The sequence below is a fragment of the Rhipicephalus sanguineus genome, chromosome 4 (genome assembly GCF_013339695.2).
Source record: "Rhipicephalus sanguineus isolate Rsan-2018 chromosome 4, BIME_Rsan_1.4, whole genome shotgun sequence".
Taxonomy (NCBI): domain Eukaryota; kingdom Metazoa; phylum Arthropoda; class Arachnida; order Ixodida; family Ixodidae; genus Rhipicephalus; species Rhipicephalus sanguineus.
Genome location: NC_051179.1, coordinates 18310769 through 18329664, shown reverse-complemented (window position 1 = coordinate 18329664; position 18896 = coordinate 18310769). Strand labels below are relative to the sequence as shown.

Sequence of the window (18896 nt, the reverse complement as noted above, 5' to 3'; positions counted from 1 at the left end):
GTGCCGCCGCACTTTGGGCTTCCTCTCATCCTCTTCCTCCGCAGCGAGTGGCGCAAATAAAATGGAGCCAGCATTTCTCAAGCGTGTCAGCGACTAAGCGAGGGCGCTAAAAGAAGTGACCTTCACCGAAACATGGACGTGAGCGCCGTCTGCTGCTCTTTGCATCGAGGGTCGTTTCTCTTGTTGTTTGACTCGGCTTTGTACGCTTCGCTGCCGTGGCTGCAGTCTGACAGGTCAGTGATAATAAGGGTCGGTCGAACGATGATGTCTACTGGCGCCAATGAAGATGCGCAGAGGCTCGCCAGACCCGAATTTCGCGGACGTCGCTGTACTTCGTTCGCGCTTATCAGTGGCCTACTAACGTTTGCGGTCGGTCGCACGGTGCGACGCGGAGTAGCCACGGTTACAAACGTGATAATCAGTCAGCCGGACACATTTTGTAAGACGCAGGTGACAAGTGCTTCATCGGCTTTTGTTATGGAAAGAGCGCTTGCGTAAAGCTCACACGTGAGGAGCATGCTGGCCTCAAGTATAAAGAGCGAAAAGTGATGCATGTGTTCGGGGCTCTGCAAGGTTGCTGGAGTACCTTGGGACCTTACATGTGTCGGAATTCGTTGGTGCCAAGCATAATTATTTCCTTTCAAAACGGGCACGCCTCCTCGGTCGCTCAACGCGACCGAGGAGGCATGGCGTAGAGTTTTTAATCTCCACAACGAGGGCACCAGCACTCGTACGAAAATCTCACAGAACGCTGCAGAGCAAAAATGCTGCTTTGCTGTGAAGTTCGAGCGATAACGTGGAGTAGAAAGCCTCCGGTAAACGCGACATCTTTAACATTGTTACAGGAACGCACGCAGGTCACTTCACTGTGTAGCAGTTGTTATACGGGCATTCATGGACATAAAATGCTGTTGACTCGGCGCGAATAAACTTTGGCGAATGAATCTGCAGCATTGCTTGACTGCAGCATTGATTGACTTGACTCCAATCATTCTCGCAGAGTTTGCAGTTGCGTGGAAAGCGGTGTGTGCTGCATTTGCAGTGGGCATTGAGTCGAATAATTCGGAGTGGTGACACCTATAATGCAACATCAGCTCATTCGAAGAAGAAGCGTTCTGCGTTTCTTTACAGGAACCGAAGCTTATAAATGATTCGGCGCTCATACAAGCCCTGTACTCAGAGGTTTGAAGAGAATGCACGCTTCTTTCGATCGTGTGTAAAGGAAATACTCGCTGTCATTCTTTACAGCACCGGCATATTGCTCCGGCACTGCACACAATCGATTACTTTCTCAATTTCTTGCACTCTGTCAGTTTTTATCGTCAGTTGAATGATGAGGATATATCACAAGAGGCGGCAGTCGATTGACGGGGCCTGGACTTCCAGAATGGTCGAGTCAATGGGTAGTTGATCAGAACGTGAGCTTTATGCACCCTACATTTGGTCAACAAGGGACGGTAGGGTAAATATTCTGCTCCCAAATAGACCTTAGAAGTATTTTGTCTCGTCATCTATTTAAAGGGAAGTCAAGCGTGGACAACCATTGACACTGCTCTTTTCATTCATGCAGCCAGGGCGAAGGTCTCCCTGAAGTACACTGCTCAGCATGCTGCTTTACACGAAAACTTGAGCGAATACTGCACGTCTACCTGCATTTTACAACAGCAGCTCAACATCATCGCTCTTTTAGTGATGAACGATAATCGATTGGTGTAATTTTATTATTTCTCGGCTCATCTCCCAAGGTGCCTGATGAAGCTGACAGAATGGTCTTCTGTTACTTCCCGCTTTCCCTCCCCCATTCCAACGTGATTAATCACCCTGCCTTTCTTTTGCTTTCTCTCTCTCTCGGTCTTTCTTGTGGAATCTCGGGCATCATGCTTAACAAAACGATAAAAGAAGACTTGGTCTCTATATTGTACAGTTGCATATATTCTCGTAGCGATTCCGTTTCCATCAATTCGTTCTCACTTTAATCATCCAATACTATTTATAAACGTTTCGTGCTTATATTGACAGCTACCCATTTCATTATCTCACTCAAATTGAATCCCAGCGCTTATGGTAAAAGCCGTCCGTGTACAGGCCCTGCAGGGCTAATATCTTCGCACTTCATTACAGTGCGCTGGTACTGGGCCGTTTCTAGACTTTTTCTGCAGAGTGCAGACACATGCCTCGTTTTAGGGGCGAAGCACCTTACAGTCTCGGCTTGTCGGCGTGTCATGTCGTCGTCACGGTCCATCACAAGTGGGTATGCCCCACAAAATTTGAGTAAATCCCACTACTCGCCACCGGTCTATATTATCTATGCATATTATGAGTTAAAGTTTCGTCGTTACTGCCTAAAACATTAAGTTTGGCTTAGCAGCGGTGTCAGAATCCCCGATGAAAGTTACTAAGACACTCATGTTTCTTATTTAAAACAAGAGACACAAACGTGGATCTCTACGCTAAAGTCGTCTACTTGAAACACCACTTCCTGAAACATATCTGCAAAGTGATAATGTTTACTCGCCACCGGTTCACTAAAGGTGAAGAAGGCAACAGTTAGCCCAACAAATAGCCGACGACGTTAGTGGGACTGAAACACCATTCCATGCATGCACCGGGAACGTAGGGAAGAAGAAGAAGAAGCACCTTATAGGGTAAGCTGCATTCCTATAGTGAACTAGAACCAGCTTGTTCTAGTATATGCATTCCCAAGCAGTTTTCCGACGACGTTAAGGGACCTGAAACACCCTTCCCTACATGCCCGGTTTTATACGCTTGGTACCACTAGTGCCTCATCAAAGAAATATCCAAACAGTGCGGCGAATTACCTCGGTCAGGCTCTTCTTCTTCTTCCTGTCTCTTCTTCTTGTTGTTATTATTCTTCTTCTGTCTCTCAGTGCCCATTAGCAGCGATTTTGCTGTAGGAAACACCGGCGAACACTGCATCCTTCGCCCCTCCCCAGGTTTCACGTTAGTGGAGCTGAAACACCCTTTCCTACATGCATCGCCCCTCCTCAGTTTTGTTGGTAGGTTTTCTCCTAAAGCATTCCTTGCCTCAATGATAAAGGGGACCATTCCAGAACAGTGTTCTGGCAAAAAAAAAAAAAAAAAAGTAAATCGTTGGTGAGAATTTATGTTTGTGATAAGAGTATCTTAAGAGAATAATAATTATTATTATTATTTCTAGGGTCCTTGATTTCTACTATTACTTCTTATAATACTGCCTATACATATACATATCATATTGTACTTACATTTTGTTCTGTTCGACAAAATGCCGCGTCCCTGTTATGTTGTCGGGTACCTGAATGGTGTGCGCCGCTTGAGCAACAGCAGCTGCTGCAAAGAAACCGACGTGACTTCTTTATAAACCTCTAAGCCGAAGTGGCCGAGCGCCGTACCTCTGCGACAGTGTGCTAAACAACCAAGAAATCTGCGTGTGTGCTCACTGCACTTTCGTGCAGAGGATTGCGAGATCAACTGCAACTTGGCCAAGGCTTGTAATGAGCCCTTCAGAGTAGAAACCGCAGAGTCGGCTGCTGGGCAGTAAAAGCGGGCAACGTTGGGCAAGGTAAACGCTACGTCAGGAGGCCTTTTCCAGGTGGGCGACTTGAAGTGCGCTAACGCTGTGCGGGCCACTGAAACGTGATTTTCTTTCAAAATAAGCATTTCCTTGGCACGAAACTAACGCTACGAGGTTTCCGTAGTGTTTTCAGCAATCAACGTCGACTTAACATTAGGTTTTAGTGTCTCTTTAACTGCTGAGCTACCACATTTACTTTGACCTCAACTACACCCCCCCCCCCCTGCACACACACACGCACACCCTTTATTTTGGCATATTAAAGTAGATTTTCATCAAAGGGTGCTTGACGTGCCACACAGTGACACGTAAAGCACCCCTTTACTGTATTTTCCTATCCTGATCAGGTAATCAAGTGACATACACACGTTCAATAAACTGAAACTGAAACTGAAACATGCAGCACCTATGAAGTTCCAGGCGCCATTTATCATTTATGCGTTCAAATTGAAGGAACACAAAAGCAGACCTCCCATCTATTCCCCTTCCACCTCAACCCCTAAATACACTCCGTGCCCGTAAAAATGTTCTCCGGCAGGATACACGCGCTCTTATCCCACCGTGTGTCTGCTCTCTCCCCCTTCACCTTACTAGGGCGGAGGAAGTCGTGCTTAGGAGGCTTCGGGCAGGGGTGGCCCTTACACCAGCTGTTCTCTCAACATGGAACTGGTCGCATTTACCAGTTGGTGCTACGTGCCCGTACTGTTCTGTTCCAGTGATGCAAGCAGATGCATACCACCTTATATGGACATGCCAAGGATTACAGTCGGAACGCACCCGTCTTCTCCTGCAAGCTGGCCTTCGCTACAGTGACACAAACAGTTATGACCGGTGGATACATGACAACACATTCCACAAGACACTTCTTCGCTTCATACACAACACTGGCCTAACGGCGCACATTTAACACAAATATACATAACAAATATTATGCCTTAAGGGCAAGTCTATGTCGCAAATAAAAAAATAAAAAAATTAAAAAAAAAATAAAAACGCACTGCAAAATATTAGTATTTACTTTCAACGCAGACTGAAGTCTTCCAATAAAGAGCGCTATTTCTATATGCAAAAAAAAAAGAAACCCCAGTCAGCAGACACAGCTAAAAGAAATCAGACCATTCCCTACATGTATATAGTGCTCCATTGAAACATTCCTCGTCGTCTTCCAAACACCTCTATCATAACAGTGCAGGGCATCAAACAGAAAACTAGCATCTGGTTAACCGCAGTCCCTTTTCTCCTCCTCCTCTCTCTCACTCCGCTCAAAATGCACATCTTCTGTTTCATTACCTTGCATAGTTAATTACCTTCCGTCCTTATAGTCTTCACGTTATTCTTTGGTTTCATTTCTCTTCCAAGTTGAGTCCATCTTTGCTGCTGAGGGATGAAGTTTTTCAGCGAACCATGCAGTACATGCACCCCTCTATCCCGCAAAGTTCACTTCCTCGTATAAATGCACGGCACGCATTCGAGCAACTCACGACTAAACGCGGGGTAAAAGAGCATCACTCCGCTCATTTCCTGACGGCGGTGCCAAGAGAGGTCGCCAGGCGACGCGCCACTGCCCAGTGGTCGATCTCTCAGAGGAGAGGCGACGGGAGAGTCCAGTGCGGAAGCCGACGCGACTTCTCACTTACGGCGCCCGGAAAGAACTTTGGCTCCGGCTTCCGCCACTGAGTGTGTGGAATATTTTGTCCGTGCCGGGTGGCTTGATCGCTGTGCAGTTCTGGTACACATCTCCGCACTCCCGCGTGCATCTCTCTTGCAAACATGAGCATGCAGCTACACTAAGGTTGAAAGAGAAAAAAAGGCAAAGAAAAGGTAAGGGAGGTTATCCAGGCTGCACCTGGTTTGCTACCCTACTATGCCAGAGGAGCAAGGGAGCAGCAAAAGAAAAAGTCACACTGTCCCTTATGCACTTGCCTAAGACGTCTGGAAGGCGAAAGCCATCTTCTTTTTCTTCTCAGTGAAATGTATTGACGCCCTCCCCCGAAAGCTTTCTGCACCCAACGTGGTTTTGCACTGCCTCCGGGATCGGAGGCATTGTAATTTTTCTGCACCTCACGTGGTTGTGCAGTGCCCTTGAGATCTTCCCACCTTTGACCAAGAGACGATGTCATCATGTGACGTCACGTTACGTCATAGTGACGTCATGATTACGTCAGATTCTGGCGACATGTGACGTCATGACGCCATCACGTGATGATGATTTTTTTGCATCACTCGTGTTGACGCCGACAGTCACTTTTTGCGTTTGATGAGGCATCTAAGGCGTTCGCCTTAATAAAGCAAAATAAGAAGAAAAGATAGAAAAATTTTTAGAGTGGGTGTGAGCCGTGGTGGAGGTGAACAAGAGCGGGACACCATACGGGCAGCTCGCATCACAGCGTCCATCGTGCTTTCACAGGCGGTCACATGCGGTCACAAGTTCAGCTGCCCGACAGAACTATATTAGACACCGGTTCTTCTACGTTTGTCGTTGACAAAATAAATTGAAACTGAGGATGTTACTATAGGCTTGCAAGGACAGGTTCTCTACGGCATTCATCAAAGGGCCTATGTACATCTTGGGTTGCTGGTGAGAAACATTACATTACTTTAGACTGATGGAAAATTCTCCAAAGCTCTCTTTTCATTGATTTGCTAGTGAAGGTTTGTTTGATAATAAAAATATATTTACTTACATATATAAGAAACCAAAGAATTGACTAAGCCGTACTTTTATAACATTTTTATGAGTCAAAATGACCAAAAGGGATCTGCCACGTTATCTAATTGATTTAAAAACCTCCAATTTCATATATTTAGCTGAAAGCTAGTCTAAAACGTAACCAAAAAAAAATGTTTTGTGCCCGCAGTATCAATATTCAACCAACATCAGGTCAGTCTACATATTTACAGAAATAATGAGTACCCTTTCTAATGCCATTCATAAATGTATACTCTGGTTCTTTTGTGGTTGTGGACCTTCTAAAAATAGAGCGTTGAATAAAAATTGGACTTACTTGCTATTGGACGAGTTTATTCTAACTGAGGCGTTTTAGCGCACGAAATGAAGAGAGCCACCTAGAGGGAGGAGAGCAGTTCCCAGGGCGAGCGTCAATTAACAGCTCAGTGATTCAAAGAAACACGCCGCATTTCTCGTCAGACCCAACAGTGCCCTTCTAAAATTAGAAACATTTCGCAAGATACTTGCCGTATCAAATCCTAGCAAGCGAGAAGTTGACGGAAAGAAGAAAGCTTGAAATGATCCCAAAGTTGTTGAACAGGGAATGGCGCCGGAGCCAACGTTTCGACAAGGAGACTATGCTATTCCCTCCTCCTCCTCCTCCTCCTCCTCCTCCTCCTCCTCTACTACTACTACTACTACTACTACTACTACTACTACTACTACTACTACTACTACTACTACTACATTCCGCTCATTTTATTTCATCAAAACTACAGTTAAATCCTGATGGGAGCCGGAAATAACCTCGCCAAGTCGGAAAGTTAATTTGTACTAAAAAAACGCCAAGCCTGCGCGGAAAGCGCAGCACAGTAACAGCGAAAGCTCGATGAGCGGCATTTCTAGAGCCCGTTATAAACTCTCTTGTGGCTACTAATACAAGTACACTAGCAACGTAACCACTACGCCACAAATAATATTTTTTGTGAAATTGGGAAGCACCCACCACAACATAACTCGTCATTCTGCGGAGAAGCGTGGTACGATCTCTAAGGGATTATGCGCACTTTGTTGGTGCTGCGGCTGATGACGATGAAGAATTATGGCAGAGCCCTTTGTAATGGGCTGGAAGCATTCAACAACCCACTCGTTGCGCAATTCGCATTTTGTGACGCCTGGTTACAGAATTCGCGTTGTGTGACACTTGGTTGTTATTTTACTCTTCTACCACGCTACATTACATATGTTAATGCGGTTCCTTCCCGACATGAAGCCTGTATAGGGTATTTGTGCAAAGCATTTTTCAAGCACCGGCATGGCTCTGGGGTAAAATACTGGGCTCCCACGCAGAGGGCCCAGGTTCGAACCTCGTTCCGTCCTGAAAATTTTTTCGTATTTCCTTTTTTTTATTTCGAGCGATAGTGGTTACAGACACCGGCGGTGGCGGCGGCGGCGGACAACTATGGCGCCAAAAACGGCCCTTGTTGTGATCTCATAACAGCTTTCGCTGTAAAAGCCTAAAATACTCGAGCGCATAGAGAATTTACTCAAGAGCAAAACAAAATGGCAATGTCTGCCTGCATAGGTCTGCTCGGAAGCATGCGTACGCATCTTGTTTCCATGCCAGCAATTTGAGAGGGGCCCCCAATCGGATAAAGCTTTGCACTGCCATAGCACCACACAGAAGCCGACTTGTACCGCTTGGAAAAACCGATGGGTCTCCAGCCGTCACTGGAACCTGGTGCCTCCCGCATTGCTGCAGATGGTGTAGATAACGAGCCCGTTCAGTGCGCCTTTTGTTCCTTCCAATGAGCGCCGCAAATCTAACAGGTCAATGGCATTGATAACCAGAGCTATTGTCAACAGGGAAGGTACGAAGGATTCATTGCGGCGCTCATTTTCGGACTGCTCATCTGTATACGCTGACGACCCTTACGCGCCTCGTTTATTCAATAGTTCAAGAGCATCGATATCGTCATCACCACTCGCATAATTATCAGATGTAATACGTTGCTGCCACACTCAGCCACAGAATGTGCATGCTGTCGAGCAACGAGTTTTCTTGCTTTTAGATACACAACCCACCGCTGTGGTCTATAGTGGTTACGGGTCCCCGCCACGGTGGTCTAGTGGTTATGGCACTCGGCTGCTGACCCGAAGGTCGCGGGATCGAATCCCGGCCGCGGCGGCTGCATTTTCGATGGAGGCGAAAATGTTTGAGGCCCGTGTACTTAGATTTAGGTGCACGTTAAAGAACCCCAGGTGGTCGAAATTTCCGGAGCCCTCCACTACGGCGTCTCTCATAATCATATCGTGGTTTTGGGACGTTAAACCCCATATATTATTATTATTATTATAGTGGTTACGGTGCTCTTCTGCTGACCCGAAGGTCGCGGGATCGAATCCCGGCTGCGGCTACCGCATTTCGATGGAGGCAGAATGCTAGAGGCCCGTGTGCTTAGATTTAGGCGCACGTTACAGATCCCCAGGTGGTCGAAGTTTCTGGAGCCTTCCACTACTGCAGGCTTCATAATCATATCGTGCTTTTGGGAGGTAAAAGCCCGATAATTATAATTATAATTATTATAAATGTATATGATTGGCTCTTATTTCTTGGTGCAAGTTCTTCATTCGACCATTCATAACCGCACGTAAATTTATCAGCGTTTCCCTCAAGCCTTCCCGGCATTGGGAGAAAACCATATGATAATTTCATTGGCTTTGATAATTCGAATGCATTTTAATTATATACTCTGCAAGTGTGTTTAGGCATATCGAAATCACTTCGTTAAATCGAAGATTTCGTATTATCTGACTTGGTAAATCAGGAGCGGCTCTGCTATAGCCATTCATGTGTGACATGCAGTGAAAAATGCGCTCAATCTGTGCTTTATCAATCGACGGACACATCCAGTCTTGTGTGTTTCTGTGACTAAATCTCTTTCCATGTCCCGCTTACAGAAAAATATAGCCACACTTTCGTAGTACCTTCCATCTAGCGTTGGCTAGAGGTACAAAGTAGTTGTGTCCCCTTGTACTTATGTTTGAAAAATTGGGTTGAAGCGCACTCGAAAAAAAAAATAAAATAAACGTGGACAGTAGAAGTGGACAGGACAGCCACTTCCGTCCACGTTTTTTACCGTCCATGTTTTTTATTTTGTTTGTCAGTGCGCTTCAACCTAATTTTCTAAACATGAGCGTTAACCAACTAGCCCAACTCGCCATCTTGCTGCCCTTGTACTTAGTATGCATCACTTCTTTTTTTTTTTTTAATTCCTATAACTAGCGCCGTCCGAAACGCCCCGTCATTTCATCCGCTATTGGTGCCATCCGAGACACCGTATACCAACTTCATATTGTTATATATAGACCTTTTCAATGGAAAGAAGGATCACCTTCTTTCAGGACTGCTGCAGGGGTACACAAAAGCTGACGTCACAGCCTCGGCTGTGCGTTTTTGGGAGGTCACGCGTATTAACAGTGCAGATAGTATTATGGCGGCACCCAAGGAGACTTCGTTGACAAGGTGCATATAGTGAACTGTGCTTACATCATGCATGTATATTGTTTTTGATTTTATCCTTTATTTTGTGTGTGTTCGAGCGCGCACGCTTAAAATATCGCACTTTTTCATACTTAATAATTACATACTTGGTTCTTTTAACTACACTACATTTTCTCCAGTCCTCTCTAGAGTACAACAGGCGTTCTAGAAGTATGTAAGGTTGATTTATGCACTCAGTATGTTGTGTAAGGCTATACAGAGCAGGAAACCAGTGTCGAGACTCATTGAAGACAGTGGTTCGGAGTACACGGCCGTCTAAAAGTACGAATATTTGACTTGAGGCTTGTCCGGGCAAAATTCGCCGGCGTTTCACTTACCGCTTTCTCCACAAAGCCTTCCATAAGCAATGTGGACGAAGAACACGAAACACAAGCGATTTCGCCGTTGATTTTTGGAACGATTTTTGGAACGCTGACATATTAACGTGTTGTTAATATATCAGCACTCATTATAAGAACTCAACTGCTTCGGTTTTTTTTTTTTTTAATTTAGATATGTGTGCTGGAGTTATTAGGCAGTTTTAGAATAGGGTACGTATAGATAACGTTCCTTGGTTACGATACGCTATTTCTGTCACTTAACGTGAGTACCTAAAAGGATATAGCGTACGACGCATGCGCAGTGGCGACAAACGCCAAAGCAAATCTTTGCGTACCCCATTCTAAATCTCTCTATTGTTTCTGACCCGCCACGGTGGCCTGGTGGTTATGGTTCTTGATTACTGATCCGAAGGTAGCGGGATCGAATCCCGGCTGCGGCGGCCGCATTTCGACAGAGGCAAACTGCTAGAGGCCTGTGAGATTTAGGTGCACGTATACGTTAAGGAACCCCAGGTAGTCGAAATTTCCGGAGCCCTCCACTACGGCGTCTCTCGTAATCATATCGCGCTGTTGGGACGTAAGACCCTCCCAATTATTATTATTAATATTAGTTATTGTTTGTGTATTTAGTTGCGACATTATATGATCTTATTACCGGTTTTAGAAATGATTCTCACATCTATCACTGCGGTAAATTCTCACCAAGAAGAGTCTTTATTTGTCTCGAACTTATTCTCCTTAACACTGCAAATTATCGTCGCCGAAACATATCAGTCCGTATTCACATCTACGCCCTTACGCTAAAGGAAACCATTTGTAAGGGCATGCAGATTACAGCCAATCGTGGCAGTGAAAATATTTAGTTAGCCAACCAATGGCCATCACACCTACAAAATCAAAATATTGTGAAATGGACCTTTGGTATAAACAATAAGCGAAGTGAATTGTGTACCGAGAGTGTCAAGTATACAGTACTTTAAGAAGCTTGAAAGTATACTTTCTATGGTTATAGGTCCAGTAACTTCATATAAACGACGAAGTAATAATAGCAATATTAGACGTCACAAATATACGTCAGCACTTCATTGAAAAGACGCTATTTCTCGGCACTTCCTATCTAAATACATGCTAGCGGAGATAATCTTTCAATCGGCATTAACTGGACTAAATGTGACCATGGTCTCCAATTTTGCAAGAAAAATTATATAAACTTCACGATGGCGTCGTCCCCTTTTATTTTTGTTCCTTATGGCTTATCAAGGTACCGTTGCCCACGGTGACTTGAACTTAATGTGAACTGTGTGTTAGTGCGCTTACACATATTTCGTACTGTTTGTATTCGCGTTGCGTACTGTGTCTGTCTTGTTTTCTCGTTTGTTTCACTGAAACTGCACTGTCTTTGCAATCCACTCTTGGCCTATGAGAGAAGGGGGTAGCGGGAATCACCCACGACGCGAACCTATGTTACACACACGCTTATTAATTTATTTTTAAATATCGAACCCCTTGATGGTGCATATATTGTCCACATGGCGACCCATTAGGTGGGGAGAGTCTATTTGAACCACGACAGCGCTAGGCCACGTGTCATGCGCAAAAACGGCACGCATGACGTCAGTGATAGTGTGTATGACGTCATTTTTGCTCCAATTGTCAGTGGTTAGCCCGACACCGGCCAACCACTGACACTGGCAAAATAGCCATACTTATGCAACGCCTTGTCTTACGTACAAATTGTACGGCGGCGGTATGACGTCATATAATACGTGACGTTTCTGCTCAGGTCGTGTGATCTCGAGCTGTTGGGTCTGTCTGGAGATACAATTTAGAAATTAAGTGCATATTGCAAGATGTCGACGTCACTGCGTTGGCTTATGCACCTACATTCACTTCCTGCGTTCGTGGGTAGCATTCTTCTTTTGGTCACATCCTCGCGCGCAATGCGCTGCAAGGAAGAAGAAAAAGACAGGCTCGAACTTTGGCAAGTCCCTTGGTAATCGGGTTCATCCCAAGGTTTTTTTTTTTTCGTTTTAATGTCTCGTTTGAAACAGGTTCATCTTGCTTTGTAAACGTGGTGCACAGCAGGTCTTTCGGTCGCTGTCGTCACGTGGAAATAATTTAAAAACAGAATTCGGACAACAAAAACACACGGTTTGATACTGTCGTCGTCGCGCAGAATGCGCGCACACGCGCACACCACTCGGAGTCCTTTTCATTTTTTTTTTCGAGGAGTCCCAGAGCGCCCTCGAGAGGCGTGCGTCCCGCGCCCGTTATTTTTTTGTTTCTATACAATGAACGCGCATATACTTAACAAACCACACGAAGAGAGCATTTGGTGTACACGGAGCGCCCGAACAGTGCCGCCTCTCGCGTTAGCTACTCGCTCAAAATGAAGTGCGTGCTGTGTGTATGTCTGGCTTGGTGCGCTCACCGGAGCCCGCGCTCGACACCATGAACCGTTGCTGTCGAGGCGCTTACGGGTTTTGCACGGACATAAAGCGCGCTGCGCGCCGACATGTGTAACTCCGGCGCGTTCGCCGGGCACAAATACTGAGGACGGCCAAGGGGCTTAGATTGAGAGAAAGGCCAAGCAACTCGCATGCCTAGATGTGAGATAGAAAAAATCGGATTAACAGATAGCGCGAAACTATTGCCACAAATTACGCGACGACGCCTGTGACACGAACGCCGGTGACAGGTTCGCCGGTGGCACGTACACTCGGTGAGCGAGGTGCACGTCGAGGCGCGCGAGCTCCGGTGAGCGCTTTCCGTGTACCGTGAACAAGATGCGGGGGAAACGGGATGTGGGACATGAGAGATGCTGAATACTGTCGCCCCGCGGTGCTGTACAGGAAGGGGCCGGGAGGAGAAAAAAAAAAGAAAAGTCAATGCGACGGGGACCGCGCACTCATCAAATCTTAAGTGTCCTGAGGAGCGCGGTCGGTGAGAGGCCGACGTTACGTTGCCGCCACAGCGACCGGCGTTTCGTCGACGGGCGAAGAGGCGCGGTCTTCTCTGTCCGTGGCGCCGTCTTCGTCGTCGTGACAGGTGCCCCGTTGCGGGCTCGAAGCGCTGCGCGAGTCGCCCACGCCGCCGCCACCGGAGCTGGCCGGCGACATGGCTCCGCGACTTCCGTGCCGCGAATCGTCGTCGTCGTCGTCTTCGGCCCCGGTCGTTGATGGCGGCGGAGGCGCCAGGAGCGGGTGGAACGGCCCCATCGGGAAACTGGGTGGCAGAGCGAACCCTTCGGGCAGCCTGTGGTACACGTCGGCCAGGTTGAGCGGCAGGCCCTGCGGGTCGTAGAGTCTGGTGAAGAAGTCCGACGGCGGGTACGGGAACAGCGCCTTGTCGAGGAACGGGGAGGCGCCTCCCTTCTCGGAGGACGACGTAGACAGCAGCTTGCGGTGGAGGTTAAGGTTCGCCGAATGGCGGTCCCTGCTCCGCTTCGACGGGAAGGCAGCGTTGCAGCCTTCCACTGTGCATTTGTGCATCAGCTTCAGGTGCACGTTTTGGTAGTGCGTCTTCACGCCGAAATGGTTCTGGAACACCTTCCCGCAGGCTGTGCACCGCCGGGGATTTTCTTTGTCCACCGGAATCTCCAGCCCGGGACCCACGAGCGCCGCGTCGCGGTACACCGGCAGCAGCGAGGACATGTGCTGATCTGAAGAGGGCGGCGAGCAGTCGCGCAGACACGGGTCGTGCACGTCACGAGGCACGTCCGCCAGGCCCAGTCCGGGAGCGTGGAACGACACGCCGCCCGACGAGAGGCTGCGCGGGGCGGTGGGTACGAGGCCCGCGAAGGCGCCCAGCGACAGCGACTCCAGGTGCCGCAGCGGGTTCTCGGCCAAGTCCTCTGTTTTAACGCTCGCCGCCGGCGACGACCTCTCTCCGTCCTTCTTGGTGGACAAGTCTTCAACCGAAGAGGCTCTCTTGGTGACGACGGGAGAGGCGCGCGGCTCGCTATTGCTGCTCGGAATTGTCTCTGGCTTCTCATCTTCTTTCTTGATAGCTATGACGCCACCGATCTTGCCCTGCTCCACTTCGAAGTTCCAGTGGGGAACCTCGCGCTCGGTTTTGAACTTGATCGGCGGCGGAGACGGCGTCATATGGCCGTCGGTATCCTTGTCGTCGAGGTCGTCGTCGACGTCGAAGTCTTTAGAGTCGTCTTGACCGTCCGTGGATATGTCGTCCACATCGTCCATGTCATCGTCTGACTTGGACTCCTCCATGAGGCCATTTTGGTCAATGTACGTGTTGCTCGAAGACTCGTCGGAAGTGGCGTACTGAAGATCATCATCGCTGGTGACTGCGGCGACCTTTGTTGGGTTGAGAGCTTTGCGCTTCCGCACTCCCTTGTTTTCGCCCAGCACTGGAGGGCTTGGCCGGGATTGCGTGACTCTGTCCTCTTTCTCCAAGGAAAGGTTGACGCCTCCCATATCCCTGCGACGGGGTGATCGGTCGTCCGGCCGTTCCACTGACGGCGCTCTCTCCTCATGCTTGCTTTTTCGCATCGTGGTGAGCCTCAGGGCGCAGTCACCCGGGAGTGGACCACCGGCACCAAGCATGGACTGCGTCGAGCAAAGCGACGCCAGCTTCTCCTGAACGGCACCGAGCTTGTCGTGAAGCGCGCTTGCAAGGGATGATGGCGGCACGATGCCCGATGCGTTGGCGTTGTTGAAGTTGAGCAACGTTGACGGCGGAAGCAGCGGAAAAGGGTTCGCCGTTCTTCCGTCGTGCGGGCTTATCTTCCGCCTCAGGTTGGGTGTGTGTAGCTTTGGGTTGGGGTTGGCACTGTGCCTGTTCCGACTCCTGCGGGAGCTGAACATCATGTTGCACCCTTCCACGGTGCACTTGTGCATCTCCCGCAGGTGCACCGCACTGAAGTGGATCTTCAGCGCGCCCTTGTCGCAGAATGTCTTCAGGCACACGTGGCACTGTACCCTGCGCTTGCCCGTAGCCGGGTTCGTAGTGAGAGTGCTCAAAACCATCGGATTCCAGCGACGCTTCATGGGGTTGGCGGACTTGCGGAGGTGCTTCACTTTGCGCGCCGCGTACACGGAGTCCATGGAACCGACACCAAGCGACAGGTTGATGGCGCCGGCGTCGCCGGCTTCGTCGTCCGATGGACCTTCGGACACGCTCAGGTCGGAACTGTGGTTAGGGAACGGCGCCGAAAAGCTGTTGTGGTTGTGCGTGGGCGACGACAGCGGCGTCTTGGGACTGCTGCTGTTGTTGTTATTGTTGTTGTTGTGTTGAGTGTGATGGTGGTGACCGTGCATCAGCGTGGCGCCTGTGCTTCGGGCGCTGTCCGTGACGAAGCCACTAGCAGCGTCAGGGCTTGTGGGCCGGCGATCCGTTTGCCGGAAGTCGTACGGCTGCATGCTCTGCAACTTGTTCAGCGGCGAGGACGAGGATAGCGCCGTGAGCGGGCTGGCGGCGGGAGAGCAGCCAACCGCTGGGGGCGATGCGGACTGTCCCGAGCTAACGCTCGAAGGCGGGTGATGATGGTGGTGATGATGGCGCAGCGACGGTGCCCTGTTCACGGACATGGTGCCTCGCGAGGCCAGCAGAGACGACGTGTCGCTCGAAGAGGTGGCCGTGGTGAACTTGCCACCGAAGAGCGACAGACCCGACGGCTTGGGCGGCACGATCCCAGAGCGACAACTTCGCTCCAGGAATTTCTTGATGTCCGAGTCCGGCTGGCCGGGAGGAGGGCCGTCGGCGGAGCTTGCCAGCGGGGCGGCGTCGCTGGTCAGGAAATGGTGGGCCAAGGCGCGTGTCTCGGCAAACCGAAGAAACTGCTGGATGATGAGCGGCTCCTCGTCCCGGCTCGCCAGATTCCAGCGCTCGAGGACAATACCGTGCGTGTCCTGCGTGAGAAGGAAAACGCCCGTTATGAACAAAAAGTCGCCAGGACGTATAGACCACAAGTAACGGCCACTCTTTTCAACATCACGTCTTACACGTATATACATAATTCTCTTAAACAACAGCACAGCAGTTAGTACGAATGAATCAGCTCGTACTCATCTTGAATGCGAAATTCGGTATGATGACTTTTTATCACATTGCGTTGTCAAAATCTTATTTTTCCTGTGGTCTACTAACAAATTATGATCATAATCTACTGGCCCATCGATAACCTTGCCTATATTAATCTACGTTTCGTACCCTTCCCGCAGTGTAGGGCAGCATATATACTCGACGTGCGTATGGTTAACCTCCCTGCCTTTCGTTTCTCTCTCTCTCTCTTTTTTCGTGCTCAATGTCATACGCACTGTTTACCAAGGGGCATCATGCACTTCGCTCCAATACTGTCTATTCCAGCGTACGCAGCATGAAACAGCCGCGAAAACAAGTTCTTAAATAATTTTTTAAAATGAAAAACTGTTGACGATTTCCGGGTTATTTGCGAATGCATAATGGCGATCACCCAAGAATTTCTTTCTAGGTTTGAAGGCCACGGTTCTGATTGCCGTCTTTCTATCTCTCTTTTTTCTCTTTTCTTTTTCTTCTCACGATAAAGGAAAGAAAGCGCTTATGTGGGCCCATAAATTGTCGCAGTGTATACTTGTGCGAAATTACACAAGCATTCACAATAAAGTTCGTTGCTTGAAATATCAACACGAATGAAAATAAAAAAAAAGATGCTTCAAATAACAGGGGGAAAAAAAAGAGGACACAGAGAAGCCAGGTTCTTGAAGGACGACGCAACAAGTTCGGAAAAAGGTGCAGCATTATGTATGATAAAGAAATTCGAGACTCCATACATATCGGCACACGAGAAGCACTGTAGCAAAATGATGGCCACAGAAATAATGTCAGCATATCATCGCACCCTGAAATATAGTCTAGTATTGTATATTTGTCTTCGCTGTGCAAAAGCAACGCAGTAAATATCGCGGCATTCAATCCTGTGCGATCTAGGTTTTCCTTGTTACCTTTCCAGAGCGACGATCTTTAAACAGGCGGCAACAGCCCCATTGCAGTGTAACTAAGGGAAGAGGAGAATATTCGTGATGCAAACTTCCGCAATATATGGTGGCGTCAACTAAAGAGGAATAACATTATCTGAAGCCTCTATCTTGCAAAAACCGTGACATCCAACAAGCTCGCTCCACAATGACAAGGTATTCTAACTGCAACGTAATATAGCGGTTGTCATTTTACACATCTAGCATATGAAAACTATGTCTTATCAGTAATGCGCTCCCCCGCGGCCTCCCCTGGTTTTGTAAAAAAGGTTCAGGCGCTGTCCTCTGCGTTAGATAAGTTGAACATCCGCCAGCGTTTATAAATATGTAAAATTCTATACATGACCTCGGCAGGCTAAAAACCCTATTCCATCTTCTTTACTATCAACCGTTAGAAAGATGGACCTGTGTGAAAGACCGACCGCGCGCCGGCAGTAGGGCCACTGAATGACATTTATCATCTCACCCTTATTCTATATAGCCTCATTCATTGGGCAACAAAGAGCATTCTTTAAGTGGATAACCTCCCCTTCTTCTGTATTTCTCTTTCTATTCGCTCTCCGGCTGCCGCGCTTTCTTTTGTATTCTCGAGCTGTATACCACCGTTACTGCCGTTAGGGCACCGAAACTCTAAAGATTATACTTCGGGAGAATGCCATGCCCGGATAAATGCAGCACTGTACTTAGGACGAAGACAGGAGACACAGACAGACGCAGACGAACGCCGTTTTCTTAGAACTCTATCTGTGTTTATACAAGTATGTGTCTATACAAGATACAAGTCTGTCTATGTCTGCTGTCTACGTGTAACTCTCACTCCATTTCTCCGAGAACGAACCAATTCGGTCAAGACAAGGTATCGAAAATATCGTGTCTCTCCTGGGAACAGCGAGTGCTGAAGGCACTTTACTCTACTGCCACAGAAATACCCTCGAATTACTTCACGATGGACATGCGTGGCAGCCTCAACTCTCTAACAAACCCCTTTGAGCACGGCGCAGTGCAGGGACCCAATATCCGCCTTGGAATTTCCGAGGATATCCCGGAGAAGGAACGTGGGGGGCGAACTGCAATACGCGCAAGCCCGGATCATCACCCGACGGCCGTCCATGGGCGAACGCCTAAACACGGTCTCCATGATCCCGGGACGAGGTTTGGAGAGAAAAGAGGAAGGCTTGAGGGTTAGCTCGCCGCGGCGCTGACTCGTTCGGACCGGAAGGAAAGAGCTGCGGGGAGGAAAGCAGCGCGCGCCCACGAGCCGGTGACAAAGGCTTTGTTTAACCCGCGGAGTTTATCCAGCGCGGCTCGCCCGTGGCGCGTGCGCCCGCGGGACGACGACACACGCCGCAGCGGCGGCCGCTGCGCCGTGGCCCGGCGCGGACCCGCTGTTTATTTGCGCGCGCGTGACGACGGCCCGACGAGACAGAGCGCAGGCTCTCCTCGAAACCCCGAGCAGCAAGCCCGTCGTAAATCGTGTACGCGGCGGCGGCCGAAGCCCGGGTTCTGGCTTGCAGCGCGCGCTGCCGGCTCGAAATAGCCGCCATCTCTTCTTGTTCGCCTCGGCGCGTGCAGCTGGCCGCTTTGTGTTGATAAGAGCTGGCCCTCTTCTCCAAATACACGCGCCGCCGCCGCCGGACGGGCTCCTCTCTAGCGCGTAGCCCAAATATGCGCGTGCGCGCGCCGCGGGTCCGACACACACGCGCGCGCGAGTTGGAAACAGGCGCAGCGAGGGAGCCTGTTGTATACACGAGCCGTTGTCAGCGCGCCCCAGATGTCGCCTGCGCAGGAAGCAAGC

At 49.0% G+C, this 18896-nt stretch overlaps 1 protein-coding gene across 3 annotated transcripts in view; it reads right to left on the bottom strand.

Moving 5' to 3' along the window:
• Positions 1 to 12104: 12104 nt before the first annotated feature.
• The window catches only part of LOC119389526 (uncharacterized), a 278510-nt gene continuing 271718 nt past the window's right edge, over positions 12105 to 18896 (bottom strand). For all 3 annotated transcript variants that reach the window (XM_037656833.2, XM_037656835.2, XM_037656834.2), the window contains one exon: positions 12105 to 15997. In XM_037656833.2, coding sequence (XP_037512761.1) covers positions 13085 to 15997 — 2913 coding nt within the window. In that variant the 3' untranslated portion in view covers positions 12105 to 13084. The remainder of the gene's footprint in view (positions 15998 to 18896) is intronic.